Source organism: Mastomys coucha, unplaced genomic scaffold (assembly GCF_008632895.1).
Source record: "Mastomys coucha isolate ucsf_1 unplaced genomic scaffold, UCSF_Mcou_1 pScaffold21, whole genome shotgun sequence".
NCBI lineage: Eukaryota > Metazoa > Chordata > Mammalia > Rodentia > Muridae > Mastomys > Mastomys coucha.
Genome location: NW_022196904.1, coordinates 109,671,445 through 109,691,939, shown reverse-complemented (window position 1 = coordinate 109,691,939; position 20,495 = coordinate 109,671,445). Strand labels below are relative to the sequence as shown.

Sequence of the window (20,495 nt, the reverse complement as noted above, 5' to 3'; positions counted from 1 at the left end):
ACTCCATGTTACTACTATTTATTAGGAACACACACAAACACAGCTAACCTAGAAGGCTTACACACATTTGGAACATCAGAGTTCAGTAATCAAAACAGGAGAAACTGAAAGACTCCAAAGCTTCACTGATGTGGGTACTTGGTACATATTTTCAGAACAAACAAATTAGGATTTGTTCCACCTCAGGCCTGGCATCATTCTGGACTTGTGGCTTATTGTTCTGTATAATGACCTAAATTCTAAGACTTTGATTTCCTTTCCATATTTGTTACCTACTTTCATGGCTACAACCCCAGACTACATAAGGTAGAACTGCCCAAGGTTACACAGTCCCCTCAAAGTCTCAAATTCCAAAGCCTGGCCTCACTCTGGTCACCTCCCTAGTTTCCCACTTTAGTAAGATCTCTAAAGCCTCAACTGCTCACTTCCTCCCAACCTGTTGCCTCCTCCCCCCGATGCCTTCTAAAACTGGCCCATACTCCTAAGTCATCCCTTTAGTTATTCCTGCCAATCTTTTCAACTACTTCTATCTTCATGAATATACTTCCTTCAACTTAAAACTTTCGGTGTAAAAACTGCTCACCCTCTTCCAGCCTCTTTACAGACCATGCTCTCCTCTCTGTGCCAACTTTCATTCCTTTGCACTCAATACCTCAACACTCTTGCTCTTCTGTCCCCTCCACAGCTCCAAACTGTGTTGCTGCTCAGAACCTCAGCTGAGTTTCTTTTCCTTCTTTCTTTTCTTTTTTCTTTCTTTTTTTTTTTTTGAGATAAAAATTCATACATCCCAGAACTCATTATGTAGCTTTTGATCTTCCTGCCTCCTACCTGGTACCAGGATTAAGAACACTAGATTATAGGCATATGCCACTACAGCCAGTTTATATGACAATGCTGAGTAAACCCCAGGACCCCATACATTACAAGGAAGCACTCTACCAACTGAGTCACACCCCAGCCTTCTTACTAACACCATCTCTACAATGAAGATCTACAAATATGCATCCTGGACTATGTCAGAATCACATGTTTCAGAAGAACCAAACTATGCATTTCCCTTTCCTGTAAGCATTAATATACAATTTGTGAAGTTTTCCAAGTAACAGATAATTTAATGATATTATATCATAAAGATCTATGACAACATTTCACATTTAACTAAATACACAGCAATGGGAGAAAAGCTCTAGGAGTTAATGAATTAGTAACTTACATCTCCAGCAGCTGCAGCCTGGGAGATAGTATAAATCCCAAAGAGTCCAGAGTCTGAGTAACTGGCATTAAATGCAGAAACCTGAAATATAATGGAACTTTATTGTATAGTAGTTTTCCAAGTAGAAGAGATCACACTTTCCTAAGATTATTTGGATAAAAGATAATACAAACAAAACCCAGTAATTTACTTAACTCTGGCTGAAATGTCTGCAGATTATCCCTTTCAGAACCGCAAAGCTTTAGAGTGTTTTGTGTCATTTAAACCTTCCTCTTTATTGGGCTTTTTGAAGCTTCTCGTGATGACTAAGGGTAGCACAAACATAGCTGCAGCATACAGTGATAGAGGTGTGGACTGCAGCAGGACACACTGTTTTATTTTGCTGTTGGTACCATCTGGCCCACCAATTTGCTTGTACTTCTATAAACTAAAGGCACTGGGCTAGACACAGATTTGGCCTAGTAGCCACAGCCATCTAAGGTAGCAAGAAATTTAGTTCATAACAGATAGGGTGAGTCAAGTTTCAAACTCCTGAGGTTGACCCTGAATGCATAGAATATCACCTAAGTTGTTAAAAGATAAAGATTTTCAGGTTTTTATTTTTATTTTTGGTTTTTCAAGACAAGGTTTATCTGTATAGCCCCAACTGTCTTAAAACTAGACAAAGCTGGCTTTGAACTCACAGAGATCCACTTACCTCCCAAGTGCTAGGATCAAAAGCATGCATCACCACTACTCTGTTGATTTTCAGATTTTTTTTTTAAATAAATGATTTATTTTTATTTCTTATGCATTGGAATTTTGCCTGTATGAGGGTGTTGAGTTCCCCAGAATTGGAGTAACAAACAGTTGTGAGCTGCCATGTGGGTGCTGGAAATTGAACCCCAATTCTCTGAAAGAGAAGCCAGTGGTGCTCTTAACCACTGAGCCATCTCTCCAGCCCTGATTTTCAGGTTCTTGGAACAGATTAATTCACATCTCTGTGAATACAGTCTGAAAAGTCCACATTTCAGACCCATACTCTAGATGATTCTTACACACCATGAAGTTTAAGAATCACTGGTTTAGCTGGGTTGTGGTGGCACATGCCTTTATTCATAAGTACATTTCTGTCTGTCTTTTTCTTTCTGAGACAGGATGTTATGTAGTCTGGGCTAGCTTCAAACTTGTTACCTAGATAGGGGTGCTGAACTCCTAACACTACTGTCTCTACCTCGTATGTTCTAGGGTTACAGATGTGCACCATCATTCTCAGCTCATTTATTGTCTTTTAAAGACAGACTAAAGTAAGTAATTATAAATACTTAGTTGACATTTCACATTTTCTTTTTCTTTCTCACTTGAGGCAGGGTCTTGTTATATAGTGCAGGCTAGCCTTGAACTCCTGATCCTCCTGCTTCACTTTCCAAGTGCTGAGATTATGCCACCATGACTAGTTGACACTTCAAACATTCCTGATGCAAATATCACATTTTGAAAACATCTTCCTGTCATAAAAGCATCAAAAGTTAACATAGGCATGATGGCACACACTTGTAATCCTAGTGTTTGGGAGGTAGAGGCAAGAATATTAGGTGGTTAAAGTCGTCTTCAGCTATAGCAAGTTTTGAGACCAATCAGGAACATATGAGACCTTGTCTCAAACAACAACCACCACTACCAACAACCTAAAAGTTATTATGAAGCTAGTTTTTAAAAATATTTATTTATTCATAATATATATACACACATATGTATACATACACATATATTATATATATATTTTTTTCTCTATGTGTGTATGCTCTATTTACATGTATGTGTGCATAACAGAAGAGGGCATCAGATCCCATTACAGATGGTTGTGAGACACCATGTGGTTGCTGAGGATTGAACTCCGGACCTCTGGAAGAGCAGTCAGTGCTCTTAACTGCTGAGCCATTTCTCTAGCCCTCCTGTTCTTAATGTCATCATTTTTGTATTAATTTAATCTCAAGATGGAGGTATGTATCTGTACCGCTTCTTGGCCTTTTGGCTAAGATCAAGTAGAGGTATGTATCTGTAAACAATTCATAGTCTTTTCTGGCCACTTGCTTGTATAACAACAAACAGCAAAACCCAGGCAACAGCAAAACACAGGAACAGAAACAGAGAGGAAGATACCAGTTATATCCATGGAAATAAAGACAGTGAAGCATTTCTTTTATTAACATTTTCTTTCTTTATATATCTCACGTATTTGTGTATAACTGCATACGTGATTTTGTGTATGTTTGTGTAGGCTTTGGTATCATTTGTCAGGCAACGACTTCCTTGGCTTTTGAGACTAGGTCACTTACTGGCCTGGAAGTCACCTAGTAGGCAAGCAAACTGGTCAGGGAGCCCAGAGACCACTATCTCCACCTCCCCAGCACTGGGATTGTAAGCATTTACCATGGCTCTTAGCCTTCATACATAGTTTCTGGGGACTGAATTTAGGTCCTCATGCTTACAAGGTAAGCGTTTACCCTTCTCTCTGTTTCTAGTATGGTGGAATGATACCAGGTTTGCGCCACCCAATCAAGCTCATAATTGTTCACCTTAAATTTTAAAATCAGACTATCACTAATAGATAATCAAGATGTATCACAGGTAACATGTTTCGGGAAGCTAAAAGAGACTCACATCAAAAGGCTGGTGATTTCCTTTGGCAACACTCTGGCTCAGGAGGCTGGTGGTGTTGCTGCCCCTTTTGATATGTGGTCCAGCACCAAGAAGATGCTGGAGTACACTAAATGCATTCGCTTCTGTATTTCCAATGGCAGCACTTTCTGCTACAATAGCAGCATGGACCAGATTGTCTCCATTCTGCTCTCTAATTTCACCTGGGTCATGAAAGGAGAGAGGAGTAAGAAAATATCTTTATTATTATTGGCTTTACTCATCAGTATTCTCTATGACACAGTACTATTAACTAAGGTTAGGGTCTGTGATTTACCAGGTATCCTCACTCAAAGCATGTTTCCCATAACACCTGTGCCACCTACTTCTTTTCTTCTGTACTGAAATGGTTTGGTAGTAAAAATCTAGCCAAGACTGCTCCAACATGCTATTTCTGCAGAGAAATGTCTCTGGCATATGCTATTAAACCTAGGAGAAAGAATACTTACCTCCACGGTATTTGGCCTTTGCGCCAGCTAAACCAAGGCCACCCCTCATGTTGAGAAATTGTTCAGCAACTTGCTTGAGGACAGAATGACTCACACCTGTTTCAATGGACGCAAAAAAAAAAAAAAAGTCAATATTTCTACAATACAATTATAAAGTTTCTGTTTTTCCTTGTTTTAAAAGATGCAATTATTAAATACAAACCAGGCTTCGAGACAGATCAGCAGGCAAAAGCACCACACCAGTCTGGAGACCAGAGTGGGATCCATGGAACCCACCCGAGGGTGGAAGAACTGTCTTCTGACCTCCACACATGTGGTGGTGATGGCATGTGCTCAGCTGCTCATTATGTACACATACATACTAATAAATTATTTAAATCCCAAAGTACCCAAATATTACAGAAATAAACAAAGAAAACATGAATCCTCTTGCTAAAATAACACTCTTCCTGTATCAATTTATACTTTATTATTAACTATTATATTCATCTAGATGTTTTCCTGTATAGTTACTGGTATATATTAATTTTCTTTCACCTTTTTTATTTTCTTTGAGACAGGGTTTCTCTGTGTAGCCCTGGTTGTCCTAGAATTCACTCTGTAAACTAGGTTGGCCTTGAATTCAGAGATCCATATGCCCCTGCTTCCTGAGTGCTAGGATTAAAGGTGTGAGCCACCACTACCCAGCTCACTTTTATTCTTTTGTGGTGCCAGAGGCTGAATCTAAGGTCTCAAGCAGGCTAGACATGTTTTTCTACTGAGTTAAATCTCAAGAATCTATTTTAAAAGTGATATTATTGTCTTTAATGTTTCTAAATTGTCTTCCATATATTTTGTATCTAAGTAGTTAGAAATGGTTATAAAATATCCCACTCGATGTAGTAAAATATTAAAATTTATTTTCCAAAACAACTAGCAATTAAAACCCTATCATATACTATAGAGTTTTCAAAATATTCAGTCCTATGCATATGTCACACAGTTTAAGGGGTTGCTCTTGGGAAGGAAACTGACACGCAGGCAATCTCAGACTTACCAAGTCCAACCAGAGCCATTCTTGCACTTGTGAAGTGGTTCTGAACAAAGTAATGTAACTGAGGAAGTAAAGAAGAACTATTAGGTCATATCAGTATAAATACAAAAGGCTAGAAGCATACAAGTGCAGTATGGCAGGAAACAAATTCCCAGGTCTGAAAGCTGCCATAATGGACTACGAAGGATTAGCTATTGTTCATCACACTGTGATTTTATACTAAAACCTATGGCTTAAAGGAGTAAGACCTTATGGCCTCATGGTTCTACAACTGTGACGAAAACACTAATAAAACCATTGAATTTAAACAGACTGTAAGGTGTGAGAACTTGTGAAGGTTTGTATATGCTTGACCCAGAGAGTGGCACTATTAGAAGATATGGCCCCGTCTGAGTAGGTATGGCCTTTTTGGAGTAGGTGTGGCACTGTGGGTGTGGACTATGAGATACTCATCCTAGCTGACTGGAAGTCAGTATTCTGCTAGCAGCCTTCAGGTAAAGATGTAGAACTCTCAGCTCCTCCTGCATCATGCCTGCCTGGATGCTGCCATGTTCTCACTTTGATGATAATGGACTGAACTTCTGATCCTATAAGCCAGCCCCAATTAAATGTTGTCCTTTATAAGACTTGTCTTGGTCGTGGTGTCTGTTTACAGCAGCAAAAACCTAAGAAAATTATCTCAAATTCAATTGAGACAGTATCTCAATTAAACTGAATGAATGGCTGGGGAAAGTGATGCAAGTGTCAAAACCAAAGCTTGGAACCCAGAACCTATGGGAATGCCAGGTGGGCACGGTGGCAGAGGCTGATCCCTAGAGCTCTGTGTCTGAGTAAGAGACCCTGTTTCAATTGAGGATGATTCCTGACTTCAGTCTTGAGCTTCCCCATGCATGTGGACACATGTGTACCCCCACATACATGTAAAATATGCAAACATATATGTCACACTGCAGACATGAAAATGGGAAAAATATTAAAAATATGAATAAAAACAAATTAAAAGTATACACTGGCTTGAAATCAAGAATGAGACCAAGTTTATGCCCTTAGTTTTAAACAGTACATCTTATTTACTGTATCTTTGTAGGGCAGTGGTCTGTCCATAATTTAGGCTCAGTTGAGTATTTGGCCTTGAGCCTTAGAGCCTCCGTGGGCAGTTTTCTACTTGCAGGGGGCGGAAGGAGCTCGGCCATAACTCCTGAGTTATGGCTTCTGCTTTAGTCACAAACCCTCACAGCTGCTCCCGCAGGGAGATGTGTGCTCTATCAGGCAGACAATGCTCCAAGCTCCCAGCATTCTAGCTGGACCCTACTCCCAGTCATCTGACCATAAGCCAGACATGCCACACCCCATACAATATAAGGGGCGGTTTGCCCCCTCCTCCCTCTCTTGTTCTTTCTCTCTTCTCTTGCTCTCTGTTCCTCTCTTACTCTTTGCTCTCCTCTCTTTCTTGTTCTTCCTCTCCTCTCTTGGTCTTTGTCTCCTCTTGCTTTTGCCCTCTTTCCTCTCTTGCTCTTTGTTCTCTTCTCTCGCCTTCTGTTCTCTTCCTCTCCTTTCTCTGTCCCTCTCCTTCTCTTCTCCTCTTCTTCCTCTCCTTTCCTTCTCTCTACTTGACCAGCCTATTTTCTCTTTCCTATAATCAAATACCTCATGTATACATTGACTCCTTTTTGACTACTGTGCCGTGCAGCCACAGGTCAGCACCAGGTAGAGAGAGACACAGGCCGCAGCCCAGGCCCCACCTCAGTACAACATATTTTGTAATTATACAACACTATAAACATTCTGTGACAGACTACTGTAACTACACTACTCCTATTCATTTCCCCCCTTGTTTCTTTTTCCTTTCTTCCTTTTTTCTTTCTTCTTTTGAGGTAGATCTGTCCTACTCATTTTTGAAATCAATTTGTTAACCCAGACTATCAAATAGATGGAAAGACCCATCCTAAATGTGGGTGGCAACATCCATGGGCTGGGATCTAGGTCTGAACAAAAAGGAGAAAGCTAGTAGAGCACCAAAATTCACCTGTTTCCTAACTGCAGATGCAAAGTAACCAGTTGCCTCACACCCCCACTGTCAGGCCTTGCTGCCAAGACAGTATCCTCAAACTCTGAGCCAAAATAAACTTTCGGCCTCCTCTAAGTTGCTTTTCTATAAAGAATGTCATCATCATAATGGTTAAAGTTACTGATAGTTTCCAACACAGATTTCAGAACTGTCTAAGGGAGTGTAAATACAAAAATAACACTGTTTCTGATACCCGCAGTACAGATGGATTAAGTCGATTCCAGGTGGAATCTTAACGATCTTTCAAACCAGTCAAATTTTATGCAGTTGGAGCACACCTCTGTGATCCTGGAACAGAGGAGGCCAATGCAGAAGACTGTGAGTCCGAGGTCAGTCAGGGTTATCATACAGAGGAAAGAAACCCAACTACTTATTTATCCAGCCAGTTACACATGGCTACCACCATTCAGTGAGGTTTGGGAATCTTGGTTTGCATGACCACCTTAGGCTAAGCAGACAAGAAGCAGGACTAACATCTAATTATGAGTAATGAGTACTACCTCCAAGGGGTTGAAAATTTCTTTTGGAGGCAGGGGAAAAAAAACCCCTCATTTTATAGGTATAATGGATACATATTTATAAGCAGAGAGCCACTGTTCTACACTGTAGAGACGCAGTGTCTACTGGAGGGGTTCAGAGAGTGACTGAAGTGATACTGATTAAGAAAAACTGCCTGAACTTTCATCACTTTAATCAAGAAGCTATGGCCGAAAAGAATGGTAAACATCTCTGGAGTTACCTCAGGCGACCAAGCAACTATCTTTCTATGGATGCTTTTTTGCCTAAGCTGAACTGTGTAAGTGTACTACTCTAATACCCTTATCCTCCCCTGAGCCTAAGAACATATCAAAAAATGAACAAACAGGGGGGCTGGAGAGATAGCTCAGCAGTTAAGAGTACTGACTGCTCTTCCAGAGGTCCTGAGTTCAATTCCAGCAACCACATGGTGGCTCACAACTATCTGTAATGGGATCCAATGCCCTCTTCTGAAAACAGCTACTGTGTACTCATATAAATAAATAGATAAAAAAAAAAAAAAGAACAAACCAAAGCATTAATGACCTTTAAAAGCATCGAGTTATTATAGTTAGCATCCTAGTATTGCCAAGAATAGTTTTTTGCCTTAAATGGGAATTTATACTGATATACTGATTCATAAATTGCCTTTATTTATAACATGCTATGGAATGTTTACATATTTGTTAATATTTTTGCTTCTTTTCTAAAAAATTAATTCTTTAATGATTTTGGTGTATGTGAGTCCGGGTATGACTGTGCCAAGATGAATGTATGGAGGTCAGAAAATAACTTTAGGGAGTCAGTTTTCTTCATTCATGGTGGGATGTGGGATCAAAGGTCACTGGATTTGATTGGCAAGAGCTTTTACCTGTCAGTCATCTCACCAGCGCTCAGTTAACATTTCTGAATGGGTAAACAGCATGTGTTCTAAAACAGGAGCTTACGTAAGGAATCACCTAATGCTGGATATTAACTTGTTTCTACATTTTTACAATTATCTAGCAATTCTGACTAGAGCTGTGTTTTCCTGTAGCATTCTTTAGATACCTATGACATTTCTTTACCAAGGGGAATCTGATTTCTCAAAAAATTCCAAAACTTACCGGAAGCTAGTCATATGAAAAGTGTTGCCAATTCTACTCTTGTGACATGAATTATGGCTTTTCTTCCCCCAGACAAATCTTCACTTGGCTTCTCAGAGTAGCCTCAAACTTGAGGCAACCCCCCACCTATCAGCTATCCAAGTGTTGGGATTATAGGTCTCAACCACTATACATGCTTTATGAATTATGATTTTTGGATAAGTACCACAGAATAGTAGATACTAAATTACAGATTGGTAGGTCAAACAAGAAAATTATATACTTTTCTAATCATAGACTAGAAATGAGAAACAATACTCGAGTCAATGCCTAGAAAGGATTGATTTAATGGCAAGTAAGGAATGGAAAGTAAGGAAGCAAGGTTTATTTCATACATGTCATCAGAGGCACTACATTTTATAACTATAAATACTTACTATGATATCTAACCATTTAATTATTTAAGAAATATACAGGCTGGGTGGTGGTGGCTCACGCCTTTAATCCCAGCACTTGGGAGGCAGAGGCAGGTGGATTTCTGAGTTCGAGGCCAGCCTGGTCTACACAGTGAGTTCCAGGACAGCCAGGACTACACAGAGAAACCCTGTCTAGAAAAAACAAAACAAAACAAAACAAAACAAAACAAAAAAAAAAAAGAAAAGAAAAGAAATATACATACATACAGAAAAGGCCATAGAAGAAAAAACACCAGGTATTAACATTGGCATGTAAGTTAGTTTTTATTTTTGGCTCTAAGTCTTCTCCCTGCACATTCAGTGTACATGCATGCATGTATGTGCAGTGTGTGTACATGTACAGAGATGAGAGGAAGATGTCAGGCGCCTTGCTCCATCATTCACTGCCTTATTATTGCTTAGAGACAGGGTCCCTTACTGAATCTGGAGTTAGGTTGGCAGTCAGCAAGCTTGGTGACTCTCCTGCTTCTGGTTCACAGCACAAGGACTACAGGTCCATGTGGCTACTTTTGGCTGTGATTACACGCATATAAAACTTACATGCATGTTTGTGCAGCAGGAACTCTTTCTTACACACTTAGCCATCTCTCCAGACTCACGATCTCCTCTTCTTCATTTTGCTCATTTTAGATTTTCATTTTAGGACCTTGTTGCTCATAAAAACTTTTTAGTTAAGATATTTAAAAAAAAATACTGCTCAAAAAGAAGTTTAGTCAAAAAAACAAGTATGCTGGGAAGAACACACAAGAATGGATTTCTTTTTTTCTTTATTATTTATTTATTTTTTTTGGTTTTTCAAGCCAGGGTTTCTCTGTGTAGCCCTGGCTGTCCGTCCTGGAACTCACTCTGTAGACCAGGCTGGCCTCCAACTCAGAAATCCACCTGCCTCTGCCTCCCAAGTGCTGGGATTAAAGGCATGCGCCACCACTGCTCGGCTCCAGAATGGATTTCTTAAGATTAGGAGTTGATACAAAACCCAACAAACATCCTGAAACAACATGTTTAATATAATGTGGTCTGGTGGTTAGGGGTAAGCATTCCTAACACAGCCCCATCACTTACTTCCTCTGATGTTATCTTCCCCATCCTATAGTCAGGACAGTACAAGGGATTAGCCAAGGCATTCTTGTAGGCAACATCATGTAAGTTCTCAATGATACCTGAAAGATAAACAACAGGTGCTCAAATGTATGGATGACTACAGTATTTTTATTTTTTTATTTTTTTGATTTTTCGAGACAGGGTTTCTCTGTGTAGCCCTGGCTGTCCTGGAACTCACTCTGTAGACCAGGCTGGCCTCGAACTCAGAAATCCACCTGCCTCTGCCTCTCAAGTGCTGGGATTAAAGGCGTGTGCCAGCACTGCCCTGCTGACTACAGTATTTTTAAAAGACAGCAACAAGCCTATACAGATTTGAGATTGAAGTTTTCAGAGACTTGAAATTTGTTACCATATAATTTTTAGCAACTTTCAAAGTTGTGCCTGCAGAATACATAAAGGAGAGCAGTTGTCTCTGTAAAATAAGAATAATTTACTTCATCTGAATCTGACTTTACTTCTGGGTTCCCTCCCTGGTACTGAGAGAGTTGCTAGGGCACAGGGAACTCTCTCTGTAAAGCAGCAAGCTTAGGTACTCACCAGTTATTGGGAGTAAAAAGCTACTTACCACTGACCTGGACTTACTCTTTCCTGGTCCCTGGCACTGCTACACCTGCCTTCTGAGTTCTGTGCCTTCTCTGGAACTGTATCCCCTATATCTGTTCATTATCTGGGTACACCTCCTAACACCAAGCACTGTGCTAGTTGCTAGAAACATGGAGAGGACTCAGATACAATGGTCACTCTCAAAATGTTGAGGGGAAAAATTATGCAATAAAATTGTTATGAGTACAATGTTAGCAGTAAAGTGTGCAGCTGGGCACATGGAAGAACAGCAGGAAATGGAAGAGAATAAAAGAAAGAAATCTTGGAAAAGTCTTCTACATTGATTAACTCCCAGGTGACTAACTTGTGAACAGTATAAAAGGCAGAGGAAACGGACAAATCAGGGTCGGTAGGGTGGGGGATGGAAAGAGAAGATGCAGGTGCAGAGAACAGATAGAAAGAAAGGCTTTGTATAGTCTTCACTGTTAAGAAATGAAAAATGTTAAAGGAGATAGGTGGATATGTTTAACCTAATTTAAACATTACAAATGTAAACAAGTATCAAAACATACATGGTTCCCATTAATAAGCATTACTTTTGCATATAAATAATTATTACAAAAACTAAGAGAAGGAGGACGGGTTCAGATGAAAGCTATAAAGGCTGGATAAGAGTTTTGGACTCTAACTTACAGATTGTTTTTAAAAGATGGTCACTTGGTTTTCAAAGCAGAAGGGTCACTGGCAAGGAATCAGGAAGTTGGAATAAATTAGTAATTCTAGGGGTGGCTGTGAAAGCAGGCAGGAGATATAATGAGACATGTTTGGTCAGAGAAGGACGAAGACTAGAACCTTGATGGTGAGAAGCAGCCAGCTTGGACAAGTACGTCACCTTGTCTACAACTCTGCCATTTGACCACATTTCTCTGTGACACAAGTATCACCGTGATATATTAGCCACACAAACTTCTCACTAAATCTCACACAGGCTCTTTCTTGAAAGTCCTGCATTTGGTCCCCAGTGCAACTAAGTAGCTGGCTCCTATTCTGGTCCACCTGCTCAGTTTTGCTCTAATTAGGAGCTATGTAACGTCTAAAAGCCAGCAGTGTTTGTTTACAGATTTGGTTTGTCAGCTATATCTGTTAAGATTATATAATCAAACATTACAAATATCAAAGCAAAAAAGTTATTTTAAGAATTATGGAGTTTTTTCTTAAAATTTTTATTGAAAAACAATTTTATACAATATATTTTGCTTATTTTTCTTACTCAACTTTCTATTCTTTCTCTCTTTAAAAACAAATAAAACCCAAGAAATATACATACACTCTGACAAAAAACAGTAATCTAAATAAACAAGCAAAAGACTAAGATAAAACATGTGGGATGTGCTCTGGAAGGACCCTGTAGGGGGAGTCAGTGACAATAGCAACAGTAAGCTGCCACAGTGGAAGCAGTAGAGCTAACTGTTGCTAGGTTTGTTCTAAGCAAAACAGAAACAAAACCAACACAGTGAGGGAGCAGACAGCATAGCAGACAGCATAGCACGTACAGTCTACTATCAATCTGCCCATTGCCCTTCAATAACAGAGCACACTTTGGGAGATATTTTCAAGTCCACATAAGATTTTCTGTACATATTGGGTCTTCTCAAAACCAGTATCTTGGAAACAATGGAATGACTCTGCAAATGTACTTACGAGTCTGTGAATTCTGAAAGGCAACAGCTTTGTCAATCTTTAGCTGAGACCGAAGGGCAGCTACTTCCCAACGGCGAAATTCTGGTGCTGTTGTGACATTGAGGAGGAACTCCATCAGGATCTCACTACAGAAAACCAGTACAGGTTACAAATTTATGCTGGTACTATGACACATACTTTTAATCCAACATCTGGTAGGTGGAGGCTAGAGGACTTTTTATTCTAGGGTAGCCTGAGTTATGAAATAATACCTTGTCTTGAAAAATCAAGGACTTGGGTAGGAGCTCAAGGATAGAATACTTGCTTGGCACGCTCCAAGGCTCTAGGTCAGTGGTCGTCAGCCTTCCTAATGCTGCAACCCTTTAATACAGTTCCTCATGCTGTGTGACCTCAAACCATAAAAGTATTTTTGTTGGCACTTCATAACTGTAATCTTGCTACTGTAAATCATGTGTTTTCAATGTAAATTATAATATAATCAAACATTACAACTATCAATGCAAAAAAGTTATCTTAAGAATTATGGAGTATGTGTTTTTTTTTTAAAAGTACTTTTTAAAAAAGATTAATTAATTTTATGTATATGAGTACACTGGAACTGTCTTAAGACACACCAGAAGAAGGCATTGGATCCCATTACAGATGGTTGTGAGTCACCATATGGTTGCAGGGAATTGAACTCAGGACTCTGGAAGAACAGTCAGTGTTCTTAACCACTGAGCCATCTCTGTTGCCCCTGGAATGTGTTTTTATTAATTTTTTTAATTGAAAAACAATTCTTGTACAATATGTTTTGCTCATGTTTTTACCATCCAACTTTCTGTTTTTTCTCTTTTTAAAAAGAGAATCGTAATGTAAATATCTGTGTTTCCAACGGTCTTAGGCAACCCCTGTGAAAGGGTTGTTGTATCCCCAGAGGAGTAGAGACCCATAGGTTGAGAACTACTGCTCTAGGTGATCTCCAGGATTAATTCTTTTTTTTTTTTTTTAATTTATTTATTTATTTATTATATGTAAGTACACTGTAGCTGTCTTCAGACGCACCAGAAGAGGGCATCAGATCTCATTACGGGTGGTTGTGAGCCACCATGTGGTTGCTGGGATTTGAACTCATGACCTTCTGAAGAGCAGTCGGTGCTCTTCCCCGCTGAGCCATCTCACCAGCCCCCAGGATTAATTCTTTAATCTTTTTTTACACTCCAGTTTTTATCCCCCTCCTGGTCTGCCCTGACTGTTCCACATTCTATACCTTCTCTCCCTCACCCCAAAATTTTTATTTAAAAAAAAAAAAAAGCCACATTATTTCTACTTTTATTAAATTTTTTCTTTAAATAAATTTTATTATGTATATATGCCTCTGTATAGGTTTATAAGCTTGAGTCAAGGACTCATGGAAGCCAAAAGAGGGTATTAGATCCCCTGCAACTGGAGTTAACATGCAGTTGTGGGTCTCTAGATGTGTAGGTGTTAGGATCCAAATTTTGGTTCACTGAAAGAGCAGTATGCAATCTTAATCATTCACTAAACTGTCTCTCTGGTCCCTATATTTTTTTTTAACTGAATTTTTTATTTAATATAACAGTAGGTTTTATTTGCACCATCTGTCCCTAGTATCCCACAAAAGCAGGTATTCTAACTACATGCAAGTACTTACATATCATCCCGAATGCCTTCTACAGTGTATGCCATGTTTTCCCTTGTTGCAGTCACACTGAATTGAAAATAAGTTACAGTAAGTTACCTGAACCAGAAAATTCAACTAAAAATTTAAAGTATTTTTTAAAAAAAATGTCAAATTAATCTACCTTAAAAAGTAATCAAATTTTGCCTCATGGATGAACTTCAAGGACATTATGTTAAGTAAGTTACTAATGAACATAGTTTGTACCATTTATTCATACAAAGAACTAAATGACAACAAAATGTAAAGCTAACATTTCAACAAAAGGACAGTCAAAATCAGAGAAAATAGGATGGTGGCTAAGGGTGAAGGGATGGGAGGTCACAGCTTACTGGGAGAGTTTCAGCTGAGTACAACAGTGAAGTTCCAGAGGTGGACAGAGGGAGCAATTATCAAATGTCAATGCCGTTGAACTCTCTATATACATTTAAAGTGGCAAAAAAAGGGCAAATACTCCTTTGTAGTCTTTTGATAACAATTCCCTTATTCTCCCCAACTCCACAAACCATAACCTTAAATATACTATCTTTAAACTATACAGATATACAAGTTAATCTCACTTCCTAACTGCTCTGTAGTTAGGAAGTGAATCATTACTCCTTAAAAATAAATAAAAAAATAAATAAAAAGAAAAAGAAAAGAAAGAAAAAGAAAAGATAAGATAAAGGCTACTATTCTTTATCCATTTCCTTGAACTAAACCTTTAGCTTCCAGTCTTTAAAAAAATTAACAGTTTATGGTGGAATCATAGTACCACAATGCTAAGACTGTTTCTGGTTTCCTTTTTGGGGAATAGCCTTTTTCTACCTTTTGTCCCCTGTTCTTCTAGACCACTCCCACCCCTCCCCCATTTATGGTTTTTACTTTTCACAATCAGAAATCTTTTGCATACTGTACACACTATAAATATCTACTCTCAATCACTCAAATCCATCTACCTACTATATGTACAGTCATATTTCACATTTTGATGAAAATTCATCAATTTTTTTCCCCTTCTGTTTATGAAATCTTTAATCTCTTTGTAAACAATAAGGAGTTTGAGACAGGGTCTCAGTATGGAGTCCTGGCTGGCCTGGAGCTTACTGAGATCCTCTGTCTCTCAAGTGCTGTGATTAAATGCAAATGCCATTATGTCTAGCTTCCTCTACCCACAAAGATTTTATTTTTAATTATATGTATAAGTGTGTCTGTGAGGGGATATGTGCACATGAAATAGCTAACTGTAACGGCCAGAAGGTGTTGGATTCCTGGAACTAGAGTTATAGTAGTTGTGATCTGCCCGACATGGGTGCTAGAGACCCAACTTAGGTTCTGTGTAAGAACAATGTACCCTTTTAACTCCTGAGCCAACTCTCCAGCTCTATTTCTTGTTACTACTCAACACACCTTAGTTTACCACCAACTGCTTCAATTCCACGGGTTATCTTGAAAGATGAAGCTCCTTTGGTAGTCTTGAAAAAGATAGAATGCTTTTGTTAATAGTTCTTCAATGTCTGGTCTGCCACTCATCACACTATATCAAAATCTACTGTCTTAAGTGTTATTGAGCAGATCCTAACAGAACTTTAGGTAGGTCCTAAATAACAGGTACTTTTTTTTATTAGACATTTTCTTTATTTACATTTCAAATGTTATCCCCTTTCCTGGTTTCCCCTCCGAAAACCCATCCCATCCCCACTCCCTCTGAAACAGGTACTTTCTAATAAGAATTATGAGGTTCAACAAAATGCACTGCATGTACGTTCACATACATATATACTATTATTTTGTTTTTCTGAGACAAAGTCTCCTTACATAGTTTAAGCTGGCCTGTAACTTTTAAGCAGGTCAGGTATATCTACAATGAATTTTCCTGCCTCAGCTCCCCTGAGTACTGCAATTACAAGCCATATGCCATCACACCAGGCTTAGATTTGAACTAAAATACAGTTGTGTAAAAGATTCCACTAGCAAATATAAGCTTACTAGACTTTTCTGTTCTACAGAGACTTGTGTATTGGTGAGACTACACTCTATGGGTGTAGCTTCTGGCATTACTAGGAGACGAATCTCACAGCAAAGTCCCTGACTCTTACATTCTTTTCATCCTCTCTACTTCAGTGTTTCCTGAGCTTTAGGTGCAGGAGTGTTTTGTAACTGTATTCAACAAGGCCAACACCAATGGCCATGTGAAAGAGGCGGAAGTCCATGAAGCCTCAACCCTTCACAGGCAACTGAGGGAAGCTTGGAGTGGAATGGAAAGTCCTCCCTATGGAAGAGCACAACCACTGGTTGTCCAATGACAAATGGTCAGCCCTAAAAACATGCATACAAGTAGCAAATGGACCGAGTAGGTTATATTTAAGAATATATAGAGAAATAAATATATATAGTAACAATTAATGAAAAAAGGATATAAATTTGAAGGAAAGAGGGAGGGTACGTGAGAGGGTTTGGAAGGAGGAAAGGGGAGAAATATAATCTCAAAAGAGAAAGAGGAGAGAGAGTCAGAAGGAAAGACACTTATATATGGGAAATTACTATTTTTTCAATTTTTGGTACGTTCTATTAAAAAAAAAATGTTGCTTCTCCTCTACTGGTTTCTTATGTCTTAATACTAATTTCCAGTTGAATAGTAACAACTGTCTGTGACCAATATCCTGTGGTTTCTCATTTTATATTATGAGATTTTACAGGGTTAAATGACAGCCCTTCACAATTTATATCTATTCAGAACCTGGAAATGTGACTTTATTAGCAAACAGGGTCTTTGTAAATGATAAGGTCAAATCATATTGGATTGGCAGGAGCTCTTAATCCATTATTATAGGTGTTCTCAGAAGAGGACATCTGGACACAAGGACAGACAGAAGGTCAGCTAAGAGACAAGAGAAGCAGGTACTAGAGTGATGTATCTTTAAACTGAGGAATATAATGAATTATCAATAAACACCAGATGCTAGGAAGAGACAAGGAAGGGTTCTTCCCTATGGAAGCATGGCTCTGCTGATGCCTTGACTTAATCTAACACCTTGGCTTTCAAGCTTTTAAAACTATAAGAAGATACATTTCTTTGAGCTAAGCCACACAGTTTGTGTAAATATGACACAACAGCTTAAGGAAATAAGTACAGGGACATTGCTTTCAAGCTTTTGCTGTTTTAAGACAAGGTTTCATGTAGTCCAGGCTAGCCTCAAACTCTTGATCCTCTTGTCTCTACCTTATAAGTGCTTGGGTTACAGATATGAACCTCAATGCCTTTATTTGTGTGCCCATACACACATGCTTATAACAGGAGAGAGGAAATTATGATGTGCTTTCTGAAGCTCTCTCTTGAGATGGGGTCTTCTCTCACTGAACCTGAAGCTAGCTCTTTGGACCTAACTGGTACAACAGCAATCTTACAGGATCTGCCTATCTCTGTTGAGGGTACAGGTATGCATGGGTATGATTGGTTTCTTTACATGGGTGTTGTATTTTTCGAGACAGGGTTTTTCTGTAGCTCTGGATATCTTAGAACTTGATCTGAAGACCAGGCTAGCATGGAACTCAGAGATCTGCCTGCCCCTGCCTCCCCAGTGCTGGAACTAAAGGCCTATGCTGAGACCACCCTGCTAACGCTTTCACAACAAAACTTTAAATCATCGCCTCAGCCCCTTATGTTTTGTCTTCTCTACAAGCCCATGATCACACATCATTTCCAAACACTACAGTAATAAAGACACTTACCAAATTAGATGCAAGACGTAGTAAATGAGAGGTTCCCAAGTTGTTGGAGTCCTCATATCTACTGCCTGCTTTAATGAATAAGCCGATTCTTGACAGAGGAGCATAGTTTTCCAGAGAAGCAATCACCAAACCATTTGGTAATTTGGTAAACTGTAGTGAAGACAGGATAGAGATGTGACCAATGCCTGTCTTTAATCAAGGAGTTTAAGTAAATTGGATATGGGCTCTACCGAGCTGCTCAGTAGGACTAACCTCAAGATCCTGAGGCTGCAGAGGCACTCCTCCAGGGGCTGCTGAAGTTTTAACCTTCGGGGCAACTTTGAGGGAATAAAATCTCTAAAAAACAAAACAAAACAAAACAATACAATAACAAAACCCCCCAAAGTGTCAGGTTATGTGTGCACTCATAAGAACAGTCCATTCCATGTAAAAGCAAGGCATCAGCAGCACTCAACACAGTGATTCAAATAAGTCTCTACCTTCATGGAAGTTCTCACAAGTAACTCGTTAAGAAATTTATCAGCCATTCAGTCTACCCAAGACTTTTTTCCTTCTGTAGTTTTTCTTTTCTTTTCTCCCCTCCCTTTTTGAAAAAAAAAGTTTGCAATGTAGCCCATGATGACCTTAAATCCAGGATTCCTCTGGGACTACAGGTTTATGCCTGGCCTGAAGTACTCTTAAACTTCTACTGATTTGTGATTTATACAGAATTGTGATTTATACAGAATAATGAGTTCTCTAGGAGCTTGAAAAAAATGTGTTTTTTTTTTTTTGGCCTTTTAATTATTTTATTAAAATGGCAAACATTCCTTCTAGTAGTGATGCTTCCAAAGTTTCTGGACAGTTGGACTGTTAACACTTTAAAACAGATTTCAGCATTCCTGCTTCCTCCATTGTCAGTCTCCTTCATCTCCCTGATCACATTAAGGATCCTTTCTCAATGCCCCTAACATCTGCACTACAGTTTCATCCTTTCAGGTGCTGTACTAGGGGCATATTCAACTAAGGAAGGGTCTTAGCTTCATTGGACAAATATCTACACAATCCTAAAATCAACAGCAAATTCTCAGTATAATATGTAATAATTTGGAATATGGATCTAAATGCACTGACTTTAAACACACACATACAAATTATACACAATAGTATAAAGCTATTATGATATTCCAATTTTGTCTAGGTTCACAGGGTTACTAATGGACATGTGAGCAAATACACATTCATGCTGCTAAGATCCAATAAGCATGCTGCTGTTGTTTGCCAAATGTACCTGTAATGTTGTATAATGCTCCTACTCAGCACTGCCCAGGTGTTGTAATTCTGTGCTGTAGGGGCTGCTGTTGGATGGTTGGATGTCTAGCTGTACCGCTGACCTCTAGATGCTAGAAGCACTCTCTCAAAAGGTGGTTACCAACAAAATGCTCCACATGTAACCAGCTAGTAGGGGCAAATTAGCCCTTGCTGAAATTTAAATGCTCCCATTTTCATCTCTCGATAGCCACTATTCCAGAGTGATAACGTGCTGACGCATGAAGAACTCTCCCCCACCCTCCTAGGTGACAACTACATAATTTAGGGCTAGTCTTGAAGAAAGATCAAGAGCCCCTCCTGGAGGAAGCCTTTAAATAGGAGGCCGAGAAAAGAGCATGTTACGGAACGCCGGGACTCAGTACTGACTGGAACGAAGGTGAGGGCACTGAGCTAAGCATCGCACCGCATTTGTGCATTTATTATAGTGGCAAGCATTGGGGAAACTGATGGATAAACCCAGGAGCAGAGGTCGCAGGTGGGGAAGCAAGCAGCCCGGGTGTCTCTGGCCTCCACCCTACCTGCTTCTCGATTGACCTTCAGGAGTCTCCCGAGAGCCGTTTCTCCGCCACTCTCAAGGCCACCCTTCTCTCTGTCTTTCCCCGAGTTAGCTCTCTCCTGCTCACAGGAATCGCCGAGCCTCCCAGGCCTCAGTTCGCTGGCAGCCCGCTTGTCCGCGGGGTTTACCTGAAGGGCAGACCCAGGCCTGAGGCCAAGGCCGCACACTCCGCACCCAGCTCCCGAGTGGCCGACGAGCGTCCCCAGCCCTGCCCCACGCGCGTCCCATGCTCACCGAGAAAGACCCAGCCCTGCTGAGGAGCTTCATGGCTCTGGCAGTTGCCCTTTCAGAAGGGTCACCGCTGCAGACAGCTAAGCAAGATGGTGTCGGAGGACCGAGTTTCCCGGCCTGCACTGCGAGCTTGCCCACGCC

At 39.7% G+C, this 20,495-nt stretch overlaps 1 protein-coding gene across 1 annotated transcript in view; it reads right to left on the bottom strand.

The window, feature by feature from the left end:
• LOC116102887 (cytochrome b-c1 complex subunit 2, mitochondrial) overlaps positions 1-20,495 on the bottom strand; it is a 25,063-nt gene extending 4,568 nt beyond the window's left edge. The window contains exons 1-11 of the mRNA XM_031388138.1: positions 20,358-20,495; positions 18,509-18,592; positions 18,257-18,406; positions 15,935-15,999; positions 14,519-14,575; positions 12,865-12,989; positions 10,582-10,679; positions 5,378-5,435; positions 4,342-4,437; positions 3,857-4,056; positions 1,214-1,294 (exon numbers count right to left, since the gene is read on the bottom strand). Of these exons, the coding sequence (XP_031243998.1) occupies positions 1,214-1,294; positions 3,857-4,056; positions 4,342-4,437; positions 5,378-5,435; positions 10,582-10,679; positions 12,865-12,989; positions 14,519-14,575; positions 15,935-15,999; positions 18,257-18,406; positions 18,509-18,592; positions 20,358-20,390 (1,047 nt within the window). The 5' untranslated portion in view covers positions 20,391-20,495. The remainder of the gene's footprint in view (positions 1-1,213; positions 1,295-3,856; positions 4,057-4,341; positions 4,438-5,377; positions 5,436-10,581; positions 10,680-12,864; positions 12,990-14,518; positions 14,576-15,934; positions 16,000-18,256; positions 18,407-18,508; positions 18,593-20,357) is intronic.